Here is a 15,271-nt window from a genome sequence, read left to right on the forward strand (position 1 = left end):
CCAGTTCGGGGCATATACGTTCACCAGTACCACCCGCACCCCCTGCAACCTACCGCTCACCATCACATATCGACCTCCATTATCTACTACAATATTCATTGCCTCAAACGACACCCGCTTCCCCACCAGTATTGCAACCCCTCTGTTCTTCGCGTCTAACCCTGAATGGAATACCTGTCCTACCCAGCCCTTTCTCAGCCTAACCTGATCCCCCCCCCCGCTGACTAGCCATCTCCTTTTCTAGGCCAGCCACGTGCCCGCGCCTCCCGCACCCCCCAGTCCCCCAGACGGCGGACCCCCGCCCCGACCACCTCTCCTACTTCCAGCTCCCCTTTGGCCAATGCAGCAGCAACCCTATACCCCCCTCTCCTCCCCCTCCCCCCGCTAGATCCACATCTAGCCCTTTTGCTCCCCCCATAACACTCCCGTAAGTCAGCTGACTCCTGCTGACCCCGGCCTCTCCCGCCATTCCATCGAACCCCTCCAATGTGAGAATTCCCCCTCCCCCTCCCTGGCAGTCAGTGTGCTCCTCTCCAGCACCGCCCACCCCCCCCGGCCCCCACCCCCGTCCTTCCCTAGCGCGGGAAAAAAGCCCGCGCTTTCCTGAGCCGGCCCCGCCCCCTCTGGCGCAGCACCTTTTGCGGCCTTACCCCAATTCCCAATCCCCGGGCCCCCACTCGCCCTCTTCATTCGTGGGGGTCTGCCCCTCCAACACCGACGCCCACACTCTCCCACAGTCTCCCCATCCAATCCCATCACCCATCCCCATCCAGCACCCAAACCAGAGGAACATTCCCGAAACGTAATAAATACTATATACACAGTAAACATTCCCCCCACAACAAACCCTCAATTTGAGTCAAACTTTTCAGTCCGTATAAAACTCCATGCCTCATCAGGCGTTTCGAAATAGTGGTGCCGATCCTTGAACGTGACCCACAATCGCGCTGGCTGCAGCATACCGAACTTCACCCCCTTTCGCTGGAACACCGCCTTAGCCCGATTAAAACTCGCTCTCTTCTTAGCCACCTCTGCATTCCAGGCCTGATAGATTCGGATCTCTCTGTTCTCCCACCTGCTGCTCCGCTCTTTCTTGGCCCATCTCAAGACACACTCTCTGTCCATAAAGCGGTGAAACCTCACCACTACAGCCCTTAGCGGCTCATTGGCCTTGGGTCTCCTTGCTAGGACCCGGTGAGCCCCATCTAGCTCCAGAGGCCTCGGGAAGGCTCCCGCGCCCATCATCGAATTGAGCATCATGCTCACATATGCCCCAGCATCGGGCCCCTCCACTCCTTCGGGGAGACCCAGAATCCAAAGATTCTTCCTCCTCGACTTATTCTCCAGGTTCTCAATTCTTTCCGCCCACCTCTTGTGCAGCGCCTCGTGCGCCTCCACCTTCACCGCCAGGCCCAAGATCTCGTCCTCGTTCTCCGAGGCTTTTTGCCGCACCTCCCGGATCGCCGCTCCTTGGGCCTTCTGGGTCTCCAATCACCGCCTTCATTGGCACCAGCATTTCGGTTTTCAGCTCCTCAAAGCAGCGTCTAAGAAACCCCTGCTGCTCCTGCGACCACTGCGCCCATGCTGCTTGGTCTCCACCCGCCGCCATCTTGTTTTTTCTCCCTCACTTTTCGCTACTCCAAGATCACTTTTTTCACCGCTCCACTCCTGGTCCAATCCATATAATGTCGGGGGGACCTTTCTGTCACCTTCCCACACTGGAAGCCGTCGAACAATTGCCTTTGGGGCCCTTCTAGAGAGCCCAATAGTCCGTTCCCGGCAGGAACTGCCGAACGTGCGACCTACCTAAGCATAGCCGCAACCGGAAGTGCAGATTCCACTTTAAAGGGGAACAGTATTCAAGTAAAAGTCTGTGACAACCCAGCTACGATGGTGCGAAGATTCTATAACCATCTTCAGTGTCCCTAGACCAGGAGGGAAAAAAGGTCACTGTTGAGTAATTCCTGCCAAAAACTGTACGTGTATGGGCTTTAGCTGAGAACAAAGAATGGTTGAACTGTTAGAACCTCCCACAGTCAGATACCCTGCAGACACTCGTCCAGACACTCACATGAAGGATGTCTGTATGGGCAATGTGCTGGTACCAACAACCCGTCGCAGCCCCCTCTCTTCAGATACCAGACCCATTGCCACCCATGTGGAAGCCAAGAGTGGATTCACCCTTGCAAAAACAAAACAAAATGCACGGAAACACCAGTCCTAAGGGGAGGGAGGTACATATATGCCACACATCGCAACAGAGTCGCAATCCAGGCTCTAGGCATAACCAAAATAATTCTAGACAAATGTAAAGAGAGGAGCAGATTACGATCAAACTGACAGGGTCTCCCAGCCAACAAGGGAATGGGAGCCAAATTCTGCATTCCGAACCCACCCATGAAGAGAGAACGAAAGACCCAAGTGGAGAGAAAGAAAGAGAGAAAAAAAACTCAACCTCAAGGGAGAGTCAGAAGAAACCCAGTCCTCCCCAGGATGAAGAAATCTGTCCAGTCCGTCGCAGGATAAAGATATGGATTCTTAAAAAGAAACAAAGTAAATACTTAATGCCAAAAAGAAACTCGAAACGCATTAGCTCTAACTGGGGGGGGGGGGGGTATTCTCAATCTAAGTGAGGACTAAACTAACCCAACCACCCACCTCCCCCAAACCTCTCCCTCACCCGTCCCCAATCATCCTCCCCAATAAACAAAACGAGTAAAACTGGCACAATCACATTAGTCATAATTGACTCAATAAGATTCTACTGGATCAGAGTAGTCGACAAAACACGCCATCATGCTCCTTACTGCAGGAAAAAAAACAGCAACTAGAAATCAACATGATCAACAGGGAGTAACATCCAGAAGAACTGCAGGGAAATCTGCATGCCAAAGGAGAAGACGAAAGATTAAACAGGATCAACAAGCCGCCTTCAAGATCTCCCAAGGATTCCAACGATCACAGGACATTGAGCAAAGGGACCAGCGATTGGTGGGCCAGACTGACCAACGGCCTCAAAGAGGGGATACGTTGTGCTCCATTGAATCTGATGCACCCAACCTCCAAATCAGGATTATTAAAGCATAGCTTTACTAAACACAATCGGGAACTCGCCACTCACTTCTCACCAGGGACCAGGCTCAGGGGCGCAGCCCTCCCGGCCCCCCTCTCCGGAACCAGACAGGATGGACGACACACCATGCACAGGATTTTGACAATACTAAGGCGGGCCCTCATCAAGGATGAGCAGAGCCAGAAGTCTAGCTCCCGCGATCACATCAAGTGACCCCCCATCCCCCTCCCAAACATTTCCTGATATCACATGGAGTGAATCAAATCAACTGAAGGCCGGCAGCTGTAACACTGGGGACTTCCAAGGTGGATCATCAACTTTGGTACTTCTTACTAAAGGGGTTGAAGTGCTTCAGTCTTGTCTTTTGCACTGATGTGCTGGGACACCCCATGATTTGAGGATGGGGATATTTGTGGACATCCTCCTCTTCCAGTTATTGTTAACGTAATTATTACATTATTTATCTCCACCAAGTCTTACCATGTAAAAGGCCACTGGAAAAGTTGTTAGAAACTAAAATTGTCTGTGAATTTGGGTCATGCAGTCCTTTTCATATTATCTTGTCTCACCCCTTTTACTTTTGTTTTAATTAACTGAGACGCAGAAGCATGGGAACCCACCATTGTGTTGAAGGGCTTCCAAGCTAAGCTGTGAAGAAATTCACAAATTTTTCACTTTCCCAAACCAAGGCAAAGGTTTAGGTGCAGGTTTAGCAAGAGACAAAGTTTTGCTACCTTAATTGTTTACAGGTTGCTGATGGTATTTAACCTTGCAGCTTACCAGAACACATCCCTAATACATTTCCTGCTGCTTGTATGGTTGGGGCCACCCTTCCCATAATACAGCTTTCAAGGTTATCCATGGCCGAGTGTGGAAAATCCCAGATTACACGCCCCCTCTGAAACTCATTACTGAACCAGGCTGACTGTTCATTTTCTATTGCTGCCCTGCTCTGGTTTACTTTAAGGTTGCTTGATTCAAGTCAGGGATTATGGAACTTTCCATGTCACATTGACAGTCCATGCCCTCCATGTCATTTTTGTCCTCTTCATTTCCATCTCAAAGTCACTTTTAGGTCTCCATTAGTGTGAGAATGGATGTTTTAAGAAGTTTTTGGGGGGAGTATTGTGCTAATCTATAAGGAAGGCTGTTATTATGAATGATTTAATTAATCTGGAAAAGATTTAATGGAGACCTTTTGTCTGGAATGCATTTGTAATGAAACCTTTGTGGTCAAGTGGTTTATAAGTAACTAGGCTTGGTTCAGAAATTTGCATTAGGAGATGCATGGGGATCTGTTATTTCCAGCTGTTAAATTTCAATGGGAAGTCAAAGTTTCATAAGTAAACAAGAGAAGGATACTAAATTTTATTTGACCCGATAGTGGGGGCATTAAGAAACTGTGAAAGATTTTACAATTTTGGAAGTTCAATGAGTGCTGGGAACAATGGAATCATAGAATCATAGAATTTACAGTGCAGAAGGAATCGGAGATGAAAGGAGAGAAAAAGGTATTTTAGAGTTACTATAGAGAGCTTTGGGGTTAGCTGCGTGAGGAAGACCTGCTGGAAACAGCTCTGAGCTGAGCAGTTTGAACCAGCCATCCACAAAAGGCTGCAAAAGGCAGTCCTGTTCTGAAGTCTTGGAGTTCCACAGCAGAATGGAAGAAAGTTTGCAAGGTTGTTAGTATGCCTTATTAAAGTGACAACAGCTTTGCCTTGGGGTAATAGTAATAGATTTCTTAAAGTGTTAAACATCTATGAAGGAATGTTGCCATTTTGGTATTTACTTGTGGGTCTGAGCAAGTCGGGAATCTCTTGGGGGAATATTTTGTAAGACTGATTTTCAATATGCAACTTTGTGCTTGAGTTTTCTTTTCTTGTTCATAATAAACCTTTGACTTTGAATTTAAAAATCACATGAGTGTTATTGGACTTCTTGTTGATGAGATCAGTACATTTTCTTCTTGTTTTCAGAATGCAAAAAAAGGTATGGCCGTAAACCAGGTTTCCCCCTGGGATTTGGTATGCTCAGCAATTAACATTTGCTGTAGTCATAACAAAGTATTTTCTGCTAAATGCCTCCCAAAACTAGCCTGCAAATTGAATGAATGTTACTTTTACCCTTCAACCATCAACATTTTCTATTTCTCTGCAGATGACTTTGTGTGGTTTAGGGATTTGTAGTTCATGGTATTTTCTGTATTGTCTGGAACCTCAGTTAGAAACCAGGTCTTGGGTTTCATTGTTTCATTGCTGAAAACAATGTTCGAACACATAACTTCCTAAAGATTTTGATGATTAAGGCACAAATTGTTGTAATATACAGCTCCCTCCATATCTCTATCAGATAGGGGAGACACAGTTCCATCTGAAAGATCCGGTTTCAACACTGTTCTCAGATACAACTCTTCAATGAAGTTAAGGTGTTCTTTGAGATAAAAGACAACCACTTTATTTGGAAAATGGTACGTGCAACACCTGAATCTTCCTACTCCTTTCTGAGTACTGCACTGCTCTTAGTATCTGTTTGAACAATGTGGTGAAAAGGAGCTTGGTTCAAGTCAAATCCGAAGGACAGAATATCAAGTGCTCCTTTAAATGCTGGGTGTGTAAACGTAGGTTACACGATAACTTGAACGGGGCTTGAACCTGCACCTTCTGACTTTGAGGCAGGAGTGCTACTAGCTAAGGCAAACTGACATCCTTTATTAGCTCCCAGATATATTAACCAAGAACATATTGAGAAAAGGTTAGTAACTGTGCTTTATGTTTGTGCTTTGTTTCAGGATGACACGGAACCATATTTCATTGGAATCTTTTGCTTTGAGGCAGGAATTAAAATAATTGCTCTAGGATTTGCGTTTCACAAAGGTTCTTACTTGCGGAACGGCTGGAACATCATGGATTTTGTTGTGGTCCTGACTGGGTGAGTCACAGGAATGCTGTCTTGCAATATTTATGCTGATTGGGCTGCGTTAATTTCACAGCTAGACCTGTGTACAGTGTGTGATTGTTTTCAGCAATTAGCTGAATCTCATCAACAGACTATTTAGTGGGGTCAAGTGCAAATGAGCTCCAAGATCAAATTGTACTTTAATGATTTGAGTGAAGAGTACTTTGCCAGATGGTTAAATAATCCTGGATACGACAAAGAGAGATAATTCGAGACTTGTAATTCTTTCTTAGTCCTCTCCTTGTTTCTATGTTGCTTTGTTGGTCAGAGACATGATCAGTCATGTAGAACCTGCTTTATAATGCCAATGTGCGCTTGGAGAGGTGACTGTGCCTAGGAGATATCTAAGAAACAGATGGAAAGCATGAAACAGGATTGGAATAGGACGGGGATCCATGATGTTTACAGCAACCCCTTTTATAACATTTAAGAGCAGGTGTCATTCAGTACAGTGATTTATGAGGAAAGTTCTGCGAGGAGGATGAAAGAAGTATCTAATCACTTTATCTTGAAAATAAATTGTGCTAATTAACGCCAATCCATAAATGATTATTTTATCTTTTAGTGAAGCTTGAGGCCAGCATTTGGTGAGACTAAAGAGGGTGACAGTTGTCACCTAGTGTGTTTAGTGTTTTGTAATTCTAGAATGCTGATGATATAGTATTGGTTTCTAACTCTGACGAGGAGCTTATCATTCCCAATGGTAGGAATAATGGGGGGGTGGGAGTGGAAGCGGGGGAGGTGGGGGTGTAAACATTCAAAATTCCAACAATCTGCCTGCCTGCCAGACTCACTATTGATATTTAGAGGAGATAGCAACTGAAAGATAGGATGGCCTGGATAAAGCAGTGCAGTCTTTTAATGAAGGAATCATGGTTGGAAATTAGAATTACAGATTAAATTCAATCTGTGTAAATATTTTTAGAGTCAGTTTCCTTTCTGGACCAGCAATAACTCTGTGATTTAAGCATTGCTAATTTATGTTCAAGATACAAGTGGTTAAATACTTATTTCCTGCTCCTCTCAATTGCAATTGTGTACCTTGTGCAATGTGTAATTAAATCTCTTCAAAGATCAAATTTGTTGCTAAATTAATTCAAGCTGTTTTTAAAACTGGGATTATATTTGGAGAAAACTAAAAGAAATGCTTTGTATGCAATCTCTTATGATGTTATTTAAAAACAATCGCAAATGAATAGAATAATCTTTATAAAAAATGAGGATTAACAGACTAAGACTGGATGTGTCACGGCCCTCTCGGGCAGTGGCATCTTTGAAATTGACAGCGCTACCGAGGTAAACCCGAGGTAAATAGGGTAAAAAAAAAATCAGTCCGACTGAAACTGCAGGTGTAAAGGTTTTGCTTTTTGCTCTTATTCTTCAGTATAATCTGTTTTTGATCTGTATTCATTCAGTATGCAATTTGAGTTTTACTTGGAGGCAGAGGTTTCACTCTGCAAAGATTAGTAGAATAATGGTGAGTCTGTGTTTGATGTGGTTTGTAGATTTATGTTTTCTGTTGGGGTCTTCCATGCATTTGGTCAATAGAACAATAGATTAGGAGCAGTGGAGTCCGTCGCCTTGGACTGTGTCAACTCGGTGCTCCTGGCATTTTTATATTTTTTCTTTAGGTTCATCACAGGCTGTCATTTTCCCTTCTCCTTTGAAGTTTTCCAAAACTTTGACAGGTAGAGAAGACCGAGAAAGTAATATTTGTTAAAATGGATTATCTTATGCCTGTGGTAGGAGAGGGATGTACTTTGAGATGAATACCCTTTTGCTTTGCATTTCTCCAGAACTTTAGATGAATTATTGATTAACCACATGGAGGGAAAGGTTCCATTGAGTAAATGTGTAGACCTGAAAGAAAATGAAAAAGTATTTGAAATGCTGAAGAATTGTCATCGTTGGTTATTGAACTGGTAACAGTAAGACAGAAAATCCAGATTCATATTAGAATAAGAGGAATATATTTTTCAATAGAATATGGAGTGTGTTATGGTAAGTAGCCATTGAGGTCGAATTGATTGCAACATTTAGAAGGTGAAAGTTGGAAGAGGAAAGACTAAGAATTAGGGGAATGGGCTTGGACTGTACAGCATCTATGGGACAAGTACTGACCATTCATAATATTAACTTAACTTGAATATAGCACAGGTGGTAATCCATTATTTAAATCTGCTGCTTGGCACTTATTGAGTTATTGGGTTGAGCATTGAGGAACACTGATGCAGTCATAAACCCCTAAACATGCAGCTTGAGCAGTGAGTCGGAAGAATCCCACAATTGGATTTATTTAAAACTGTTATCCAATGCAATTAGAATTTAGGTATTTGTTTTCGGCTGGCAGCTGGCTGGTTTGACTTTGTGGTGTCTTTGTTTAAAGTAGTGCTGTGTGATTTGGCATCTCACTGGGCATGGCTGTTAAAGTACAAGATACAAGGTTATTTCTGATAGTGAATGAAGTAAAAAAAAATTGACTATATATATGCAGATTATGAATGATGTTACACTGCAGACTTTGCCTCTCCAATGTCACAATAATTGCTAATGTACAAAAGATCTGTATACTGTTTATTTGCTGAATTATGAGGTCCTGTATATAAGAGTTCAGGAGGCAAAATGAACATTTTCACATTGCACCGACCAATACAGATTAGGACAATCTTTCTTCTGAGCCATGGGGCTGGATTCTCCGCCTCCCGAAGCTGGTAGCTTGAACTTTGAACTGCGATCGGGTGGAGAATAACGTGGAATGCAAAAATTGTGATTTGTCCCTGGTGCGGATTCCGACGCCATGCTCCGAGTCCCCCCGCTGGCAGCATTAGTGTAGTTCGCGCCCTGCGCCGATGGGCCCATCATTTGCATGGAACTGAATGTCATTAGCGGGTTGAACACCGTATACTCCACCCCTCTGTGATGCTCCACCCCTCTGTGATACTCCACCTCTCTGTGATGTTCCACCCCTCCGCGGTGCTCCACCCCTCCACAATGTTCCACCCCTCCGCGATGCCCCACCCCCAGGCAGGTGTCACACGGGCATGAATTGGTGCAAGTATTTAAAAGCGAGGCCTGGGTGCCATGGCTGTTGAGGGGGAGCAAGAAGATAAGAAAACTCTCTAAACCTGTGTGGCATGCTGAGCGGTTGCTGCCAGGGAGTAGCAGGGATCGACTTGGTGCCAAGTCCGTACACTTGGGATGTTCCCCATGGGATCGGTGTGGTCTGGCTCAGACTGCCATTGCTGCACAATGTGATTTAAACGCACCCCTTTGGTGCAATTTATGGGCACTGGCTGTTCGCAGCTGACTGCATAACTGTGTCCTGCAAATGCTCAGACAGCCTCTGGTCACCCAGCACCCCACTTAAGTCCCCCTCAACCCCAGAAACCCTCATACTTCAGCAGTATCATCAAGGGATGGGCATGGCCATGCTCAGTCGCTGGCCCATCAGATATTGGCACCCCCAGAAGCGCAGCACCACCAGAGAAAGCAGGGGATTAGCAGAGCTCACTCTAAACAAAAGACACCTACACTATGGCCTTTGGAACCCTCCCTGGCACACTGCGCCTCTCAGAGTTGAGACTTCACCAGTGACACTATCAGCTAGCCCACCCCTCAGGATCATGAGCTGTCTCGTGATGTGAAGCTTGGCAGTGATTCCTCCCACAGTCAAAAAGGCTGCTGTCACACAGAAAGTGTTGAGGCAGGTTTGCCAGGCAGCCTTGGAATAGTATCCCAGAAAGAAGCCAGCACCATGAGCAGAGGCAGGATATGTTATTTTCTATCATTTGCTATTTATACTATATTCAGCAGGTCAGACATCTGTGCAGAGAAACAGATTTAAAGATTCATTCTTCTAGCTTTTCGGTCTCCACTGCATCTGTCCTGATGATGCTACCTTCCAAAATGATGCTTCTGACATGTCCTTTTTTCTCAACCAAGGTCCCGTCCCCCCCTCCACCCCTGTCGACTGTGATTGGCAGTATCCTGAACCGCGTATGGCCCATTTGTTGCACTACTGCCCTCGCCCCTTCTCCTCCCTCCTATAACCATGATAGGGTTGCCCTTGTCCTCATTTTCCACCCCACCAGCCTCCAAATTCAAAGGAACATTCTCCGCCATTTCCACTGCCAAACACCACCCCCCCCCCCCCCCCCCCCCCCCCATTCTCCCCACTCCATCACCATTCTGAAGAGAAGCATTCCCTCCACAATCTATTCCTCTATTATCCCCAAAACCTCATCCCTTTCCCACAAAACCTTCCCATGCAATCGGGAGAGGTGTGACACCTGCCTCTTTTCCTCCATCTTTGGGGTACATCGGCATGGCAGAGTTTAGAAAAGATACATTTTGGTTAGACGAAAAGGACCTTTTTCCCGATTTGAATCAGATAGATCAAAAATTGTTAAAATCATTAGTCGTAATTACATATTAGTTTCACCAATGCTTTTCTGATACAAATTACTTTTGCCCAGATTCTTGTACACTATCCAACAGCAGAATGTCGAACAGCAATTTACCCTTCATGTTGCAGCACAGCTGCTGTCATAACTTAACCCTTATTTTTTGTCTTATCCTCTTCATTGGAGGCAGGTGAGTCAGGACAAACCAATCCTTTTTAAGCTTCCACAGCAGAATTGCAGAGAGAACAGTTGGTGTCTCGTTATGTATTGGACACTGTTTAGATCCTAAGTATTCAGTGAATGGGATAGGTAATAAAAATGAATTTGATCATTTCAATTTATTTTTGTGGAACTGAAATATTCAGCAGTATTTACTGGAGCAGATGCTGCTCCCTCAAAGAAGTAACTTCTCGTTTGACATTGTTGTTTAGGGTAGATCTTTCGCAATAAGTGAGAAGACTTTATTCTTTACAACGAATGATTAAGCTTGAAGTGTAGTCATAGGCATTTTTTACACAGTAAAATCCCACAAACAGTGCTGAAATGAAGGATCAGTTAGTATGTTTGATATTATTGGTTGCGGGAAAATGTTGCCATGATATCGGGAAAATCTTCAAAATGTCCCAAAAGGTGGCACCTTCAAAGATGTAGTATTAGTTCAGTGCTCACTGGAGTATTGTGTGCTTTTGTAAAGACCTAGAATGAGAGGTGAATTCATTGAAACATACAAAACTCTGAGAGAGCTTGACAGAGTAGATGCTGAGAGGATTGTTTCCCATTGTGCAGGAGTGGGGGGAGAGATCTAGAACTAGGGGATACAGTTTAAAAATAGGGGGTGTCCCATTACAGGCAGAGATGAGGGGGAATTTCTTCTTTGGGAGGTGCTGACCTTTGGAATTCTCTTCCACAAAGAACAGTGGAAGCTGGTGCACTGAATATATTTAAAGTTGAGATTGGTAGATCTTTGCTTGACAAAAGAGTCCAGGGTTCTGAGGAACAGGCAGGGAAGTGAGCTTAAGGCCGCAATCAGATAAGCCAGAATCTTATTGAATAGCACAATAGGTTTGATGGACTGACCGTCCCACTTCTTATTCTATTTCTTATGACCTTATGACATTAATACAAGATCACATTTCCACTGGTGGGTCAAGAGTATGTTAAAGATCCCATGGCACGATTTGAAGGAAAGCAGAGAGTTTTTTCCTGACTATGTTCTTCCTGCAGCCAATATACCAAAAATAGATGAACCTACTTGAACCCACTTCTAATTCAGAGGTAAGGGTGGTGCCAACTGAGCATTCTAATGGAGAGCTATTGATGGATTATATATAGAATAATGGATGCCTATGAGTAAATTATAGGATTGAATCTGATTGAGCGCTTTGGTTAGTTTATAAAAGGAATAATGGGCACCCAGGAGTGAATTACAGAGTGGAATCTAATCGAGGTGTTCAAATTATTTTGCAACCCACAATAGCAACTAGAAAGTTTCCAGCTGTTATCTAAATCACAAGTATTTGTGACCTTGAAATCCATCATTTTCTGTAATTTACCCTGAGAGTTCATGGGGTGATGGAACTGCTATAAGAAAAACATGTTGTTCAATTTTAGTAACCAGTGCAACCACTGGTAACTGATGTGCTCTGTGTGGTTGATACTGCTGTCATTGGAGAACTAATGATTATCACACAAATGAAGTAAATTTAGCATGCAGTAGCCAACAATTAATTTCTAGAAATAGATCTATTTTATAATAGTTTAATAAGTGTGTAGCACATATTTTGGATAAATCAATATGCCCATAATGGAAACTGCCTGTGTAAACCTGTTGCACCACAAAGTTATTCTCCCACCAATGGTGGCATCTTCCTTTTAGAATTTATCAACCCCTTCAGCTTGCTCTGCGTAGACGCTCCAGTGCTGCAAACAACTCCTGCTTCTCACTATATTTGGACAATTACTGTAAACGTATGTTCAAAGTATTGGCAAGATAATAAAATAATTCAGGACTTTGAATTGGGAGCTGAATTACACTGTGCATGCCAAGGTTCAACTGTGTCCTGAACTTTCACCCAGCTTCACCTAAACTTTCTCTTAGCTCTTTAGCTTCAAGGGAGAGGTGGTGGTGATGGCATAATGGACTAGTAATCCAGAGACCCATGGCAACGCTTTGGGGGCATAGGTTCAAATCCCACCACTGCAGATGGTGAAATTTGAATTCAGTTGTTGATTGTTATAAAAACCCATCTGGTTCACTCATGCGCTTTAGGGAAGGAAATCTGCCACCCTTATCTGGTCTGGCCTACATGCGATTCCAGATCCACAGAATTAACTGCAATTAGGGATGGGTAATTAATGCTAGGCCAGTATGTGACGAATACTTTTAAAAAATCATTGCCGCTAACTCCTTCAATTTCGCAATGGGTAAAATGCACTGTTTAGTTTGATACTGAGTCACAAGTTTTGGGAATGTTTCAGGTTCAATTCCTGGTTTGTGATAAGTTAGTGTGTTTCAGTTAATGTTTCTTTGGAAAGAAGGGTAAAACCTATAGTTAGATTAATGCTGGACAAAGGTGGTTATATGTGTGGGGGATGGTTAAGTTGTGATTCTGTTCTGCTTGCAGTGTGAAGGGTAAATAAAAGCCTATAGATGGATACGTTGCTTAGCAACTGGGGCATTGTAAGGTCGAGAAGATTTTAAGTTTTAATTTAACTAGTTTGATTGCAGTTGAGATGGGTAGTGAGAGAGAATGCAGCTCTGCGAGAAACAGTTGGTTTAGGCTGGAGAGCGAACTCAGCTTTGCTATGTGAAAAGCCATACCTTGGAATAGTGGTTAAGAAACTTAAGTGCAGAGATCTGAAGAGCAACTAGTTAAAGAAACTAGAGAACGGGAGAGAGGTTTATAATAAGTCTCATGTTAAAGGTACTGAAACACAGCACTGTTTAGTAAAGACAGACAGAGCTGAGAAAACTGAGACCCCAGAAAAATATCTGAAGATTTGTGAGATTTTGCTACAGCCTATGGAGCGTGAGTTTAAGTAATTATGGAAATCCGGGCTGGATCTCTGAGTTTGTGTAAAAGCAGTTAAGACAAAGGTAACCTAAAAGGGGGTGGTATGAAATCCTGGACAGATTTTAATTCAAAAATGGAGCGGAACTTGAATTAAAAGAGTCTTTTGTAAAACCTGGACTGGATTTTGGAATGTAAAATGCTCAGGGAAAGTACAATTATGAAAAATTTTAAAGTGTGTTTTTGGGAGTGGAGTTTGGAAGCTCCCATGTGATCATCATCTGGGAGGATTCTGAAGAGGACACCACAGCCATTCACTTGGGTTCTCAGAGGAGTGCATCTTTCCACAGTCATTTTGTGTACTTAAAAGGGACTTTTTCTGTTAATGCAACCATTGTAGCTTAGATGTACTTTGTAATCAATGTTAATCTTTAAATCTATGTGCATTTGTTAAGTTAAGGAGGAAGTAAAGGAGTATTGTCTTATAATTCAATTTTTCCATGTTTAATCATTTTTGTTCCTGTTGAAACTAACAATCCTATTACTCTGTTCCTCCACATTTTGTGGCTAGACAGCTCGGGCGAGATTCTCCGACCCCCCGCCGGGTCGGAGAATCGCCGGGGGCTGGCGTGAATCCCGCCCCCGCCGGTTGCCGAATTCTCCGGCACCGGATATTTGGCGGGGGCGGAATCGCGCCGCGCCGGTTGGCGGGCCACCCCCCCACCCCCCGTGATTTTCCGGGCCGGATGGGCCGAAGTCCCGCTGCTTGAATGTCTGTCCCGCCGGCGTAGATTAAACCACCTACCTTACCGGCGGGACAAGGTGGCGCGGGCGGGCTCTGGGGTCCTGGGCGGGGCGATCTGGCCCCGGGGGGGTCCACCGATCCGCGGGCGGGCCTGTGCCGTGGGGGCACTCTTTTCCTTCCACCTTCGCCACGGTCTCCACCATGGCGGAGGCGGAAGAGACTCCCTCCACGGCGCATGCGCGGGGATGCCGTGAGCGGCCGCTAACGCTCCCGCGCATGTGCCGCCCGGGGATGTCATTTCCGCGCCAGCTGGTGGGGCACTTCCACCAGCTGGCGGGGCGGAAGTCAGTCCCGCGTGGGCCTAGCCCCTCAAGGTTGGGGCTCCGCCCCCCAAGATGCGGATGATTCCGCACCTTTGGGGCGGCGCAATGCCCGACTGATTTGCGCCGTTTTGGGCGCCGGTCGGCGGACATTGCGCCGATACCGGAGAATTTCGCCCCTGGTTTGTGATGCAGAACAAGATCAGCAGCCCGGGTTCAATTCCCGTACCAGCTTACCCGAACCGGCACCGGAGCCGGTATGTGGCGACTAGGGGCTTTTCACAGTAACTTCATACTTGTGACAATAAAAGGTTATTGTTATTATTATTATCAAAAACTAAATAAATTATGTGGTCTTTTAAGCGAGGGTTCCATTTTGGGATCTTCCTGTTCAGTTATGTCATTAAGTGGGATCTTAAAAGTTTTAGTTAGATTCAATAATTGGCCTTCGTATTCATGAGCTCATCTCTGTCGATTTATTTTAATTATCGAAGATGGCTATTGTTGTGTGCGTAAAGTCACCTGTAGTGCATTCTGATGTGGCTGTGGAGTCCAATTGCAGACATGCATGACTTTCCCATGCTGCAGGCAGGATTGTTCTTCTTTTCATTGGGACTGCCTGGTCTTGTTTTTAATCTTAGCTGCCTGTATTTGCTGTTTAAAGGAAGTAATGCCATTACTTGAGATCGTTCTTCAGGTAGTTCGTTCTTGCGCATTTTTCTCCCAATTGTGGTGGTCATGTCACGTTCCCTGAGGTTTGCCTT

General features: G+C 44.7%; 1 protein-coding gene across 8 annotated transcripts in view; it reads left to right on the forward strand.

Moving 5' to 3' along the window:
• Positions 1–15,271, forward strand: part of LOC140403169 (voltage-dependent P/Q-type calcium channel subunit alpha-1A-like) — a 721,889-nt gene that overhangs the window by 90,584 nt on the left and 616,034 nt on the right. For all 8 annotated transcript variants that reach the window (XM_072490879.1, XM_072490875.1, XM_072490873.1 and 5 more), the window contains exon 3: positions 5,862–6,001. In XM_072490879.1, the coding sequence (XP_072346980.1) occupies positions 5,862–6,001 (140 nt within the window). The remainder of the gene's footprint in view (positions 1–5,861; positions 6,002–15,271) is intronic.

Source organism: Scyliorhinus torazame, chromosome 27, assembly GCF_047496885.1.
Source record: "Scyliorhinus torazame isolate Kashiwa2021f chromosome 27, sScyTor2.1, whole genome shotgun sequence".
Classification (NCBI taxonomy): Eukaryota; Metazoa; Chordata; class Chondrichthyes; order Carcharhiniformes; family Scyliorhinidae; genus Scyliorhinus; species Scyliorhinus torazame.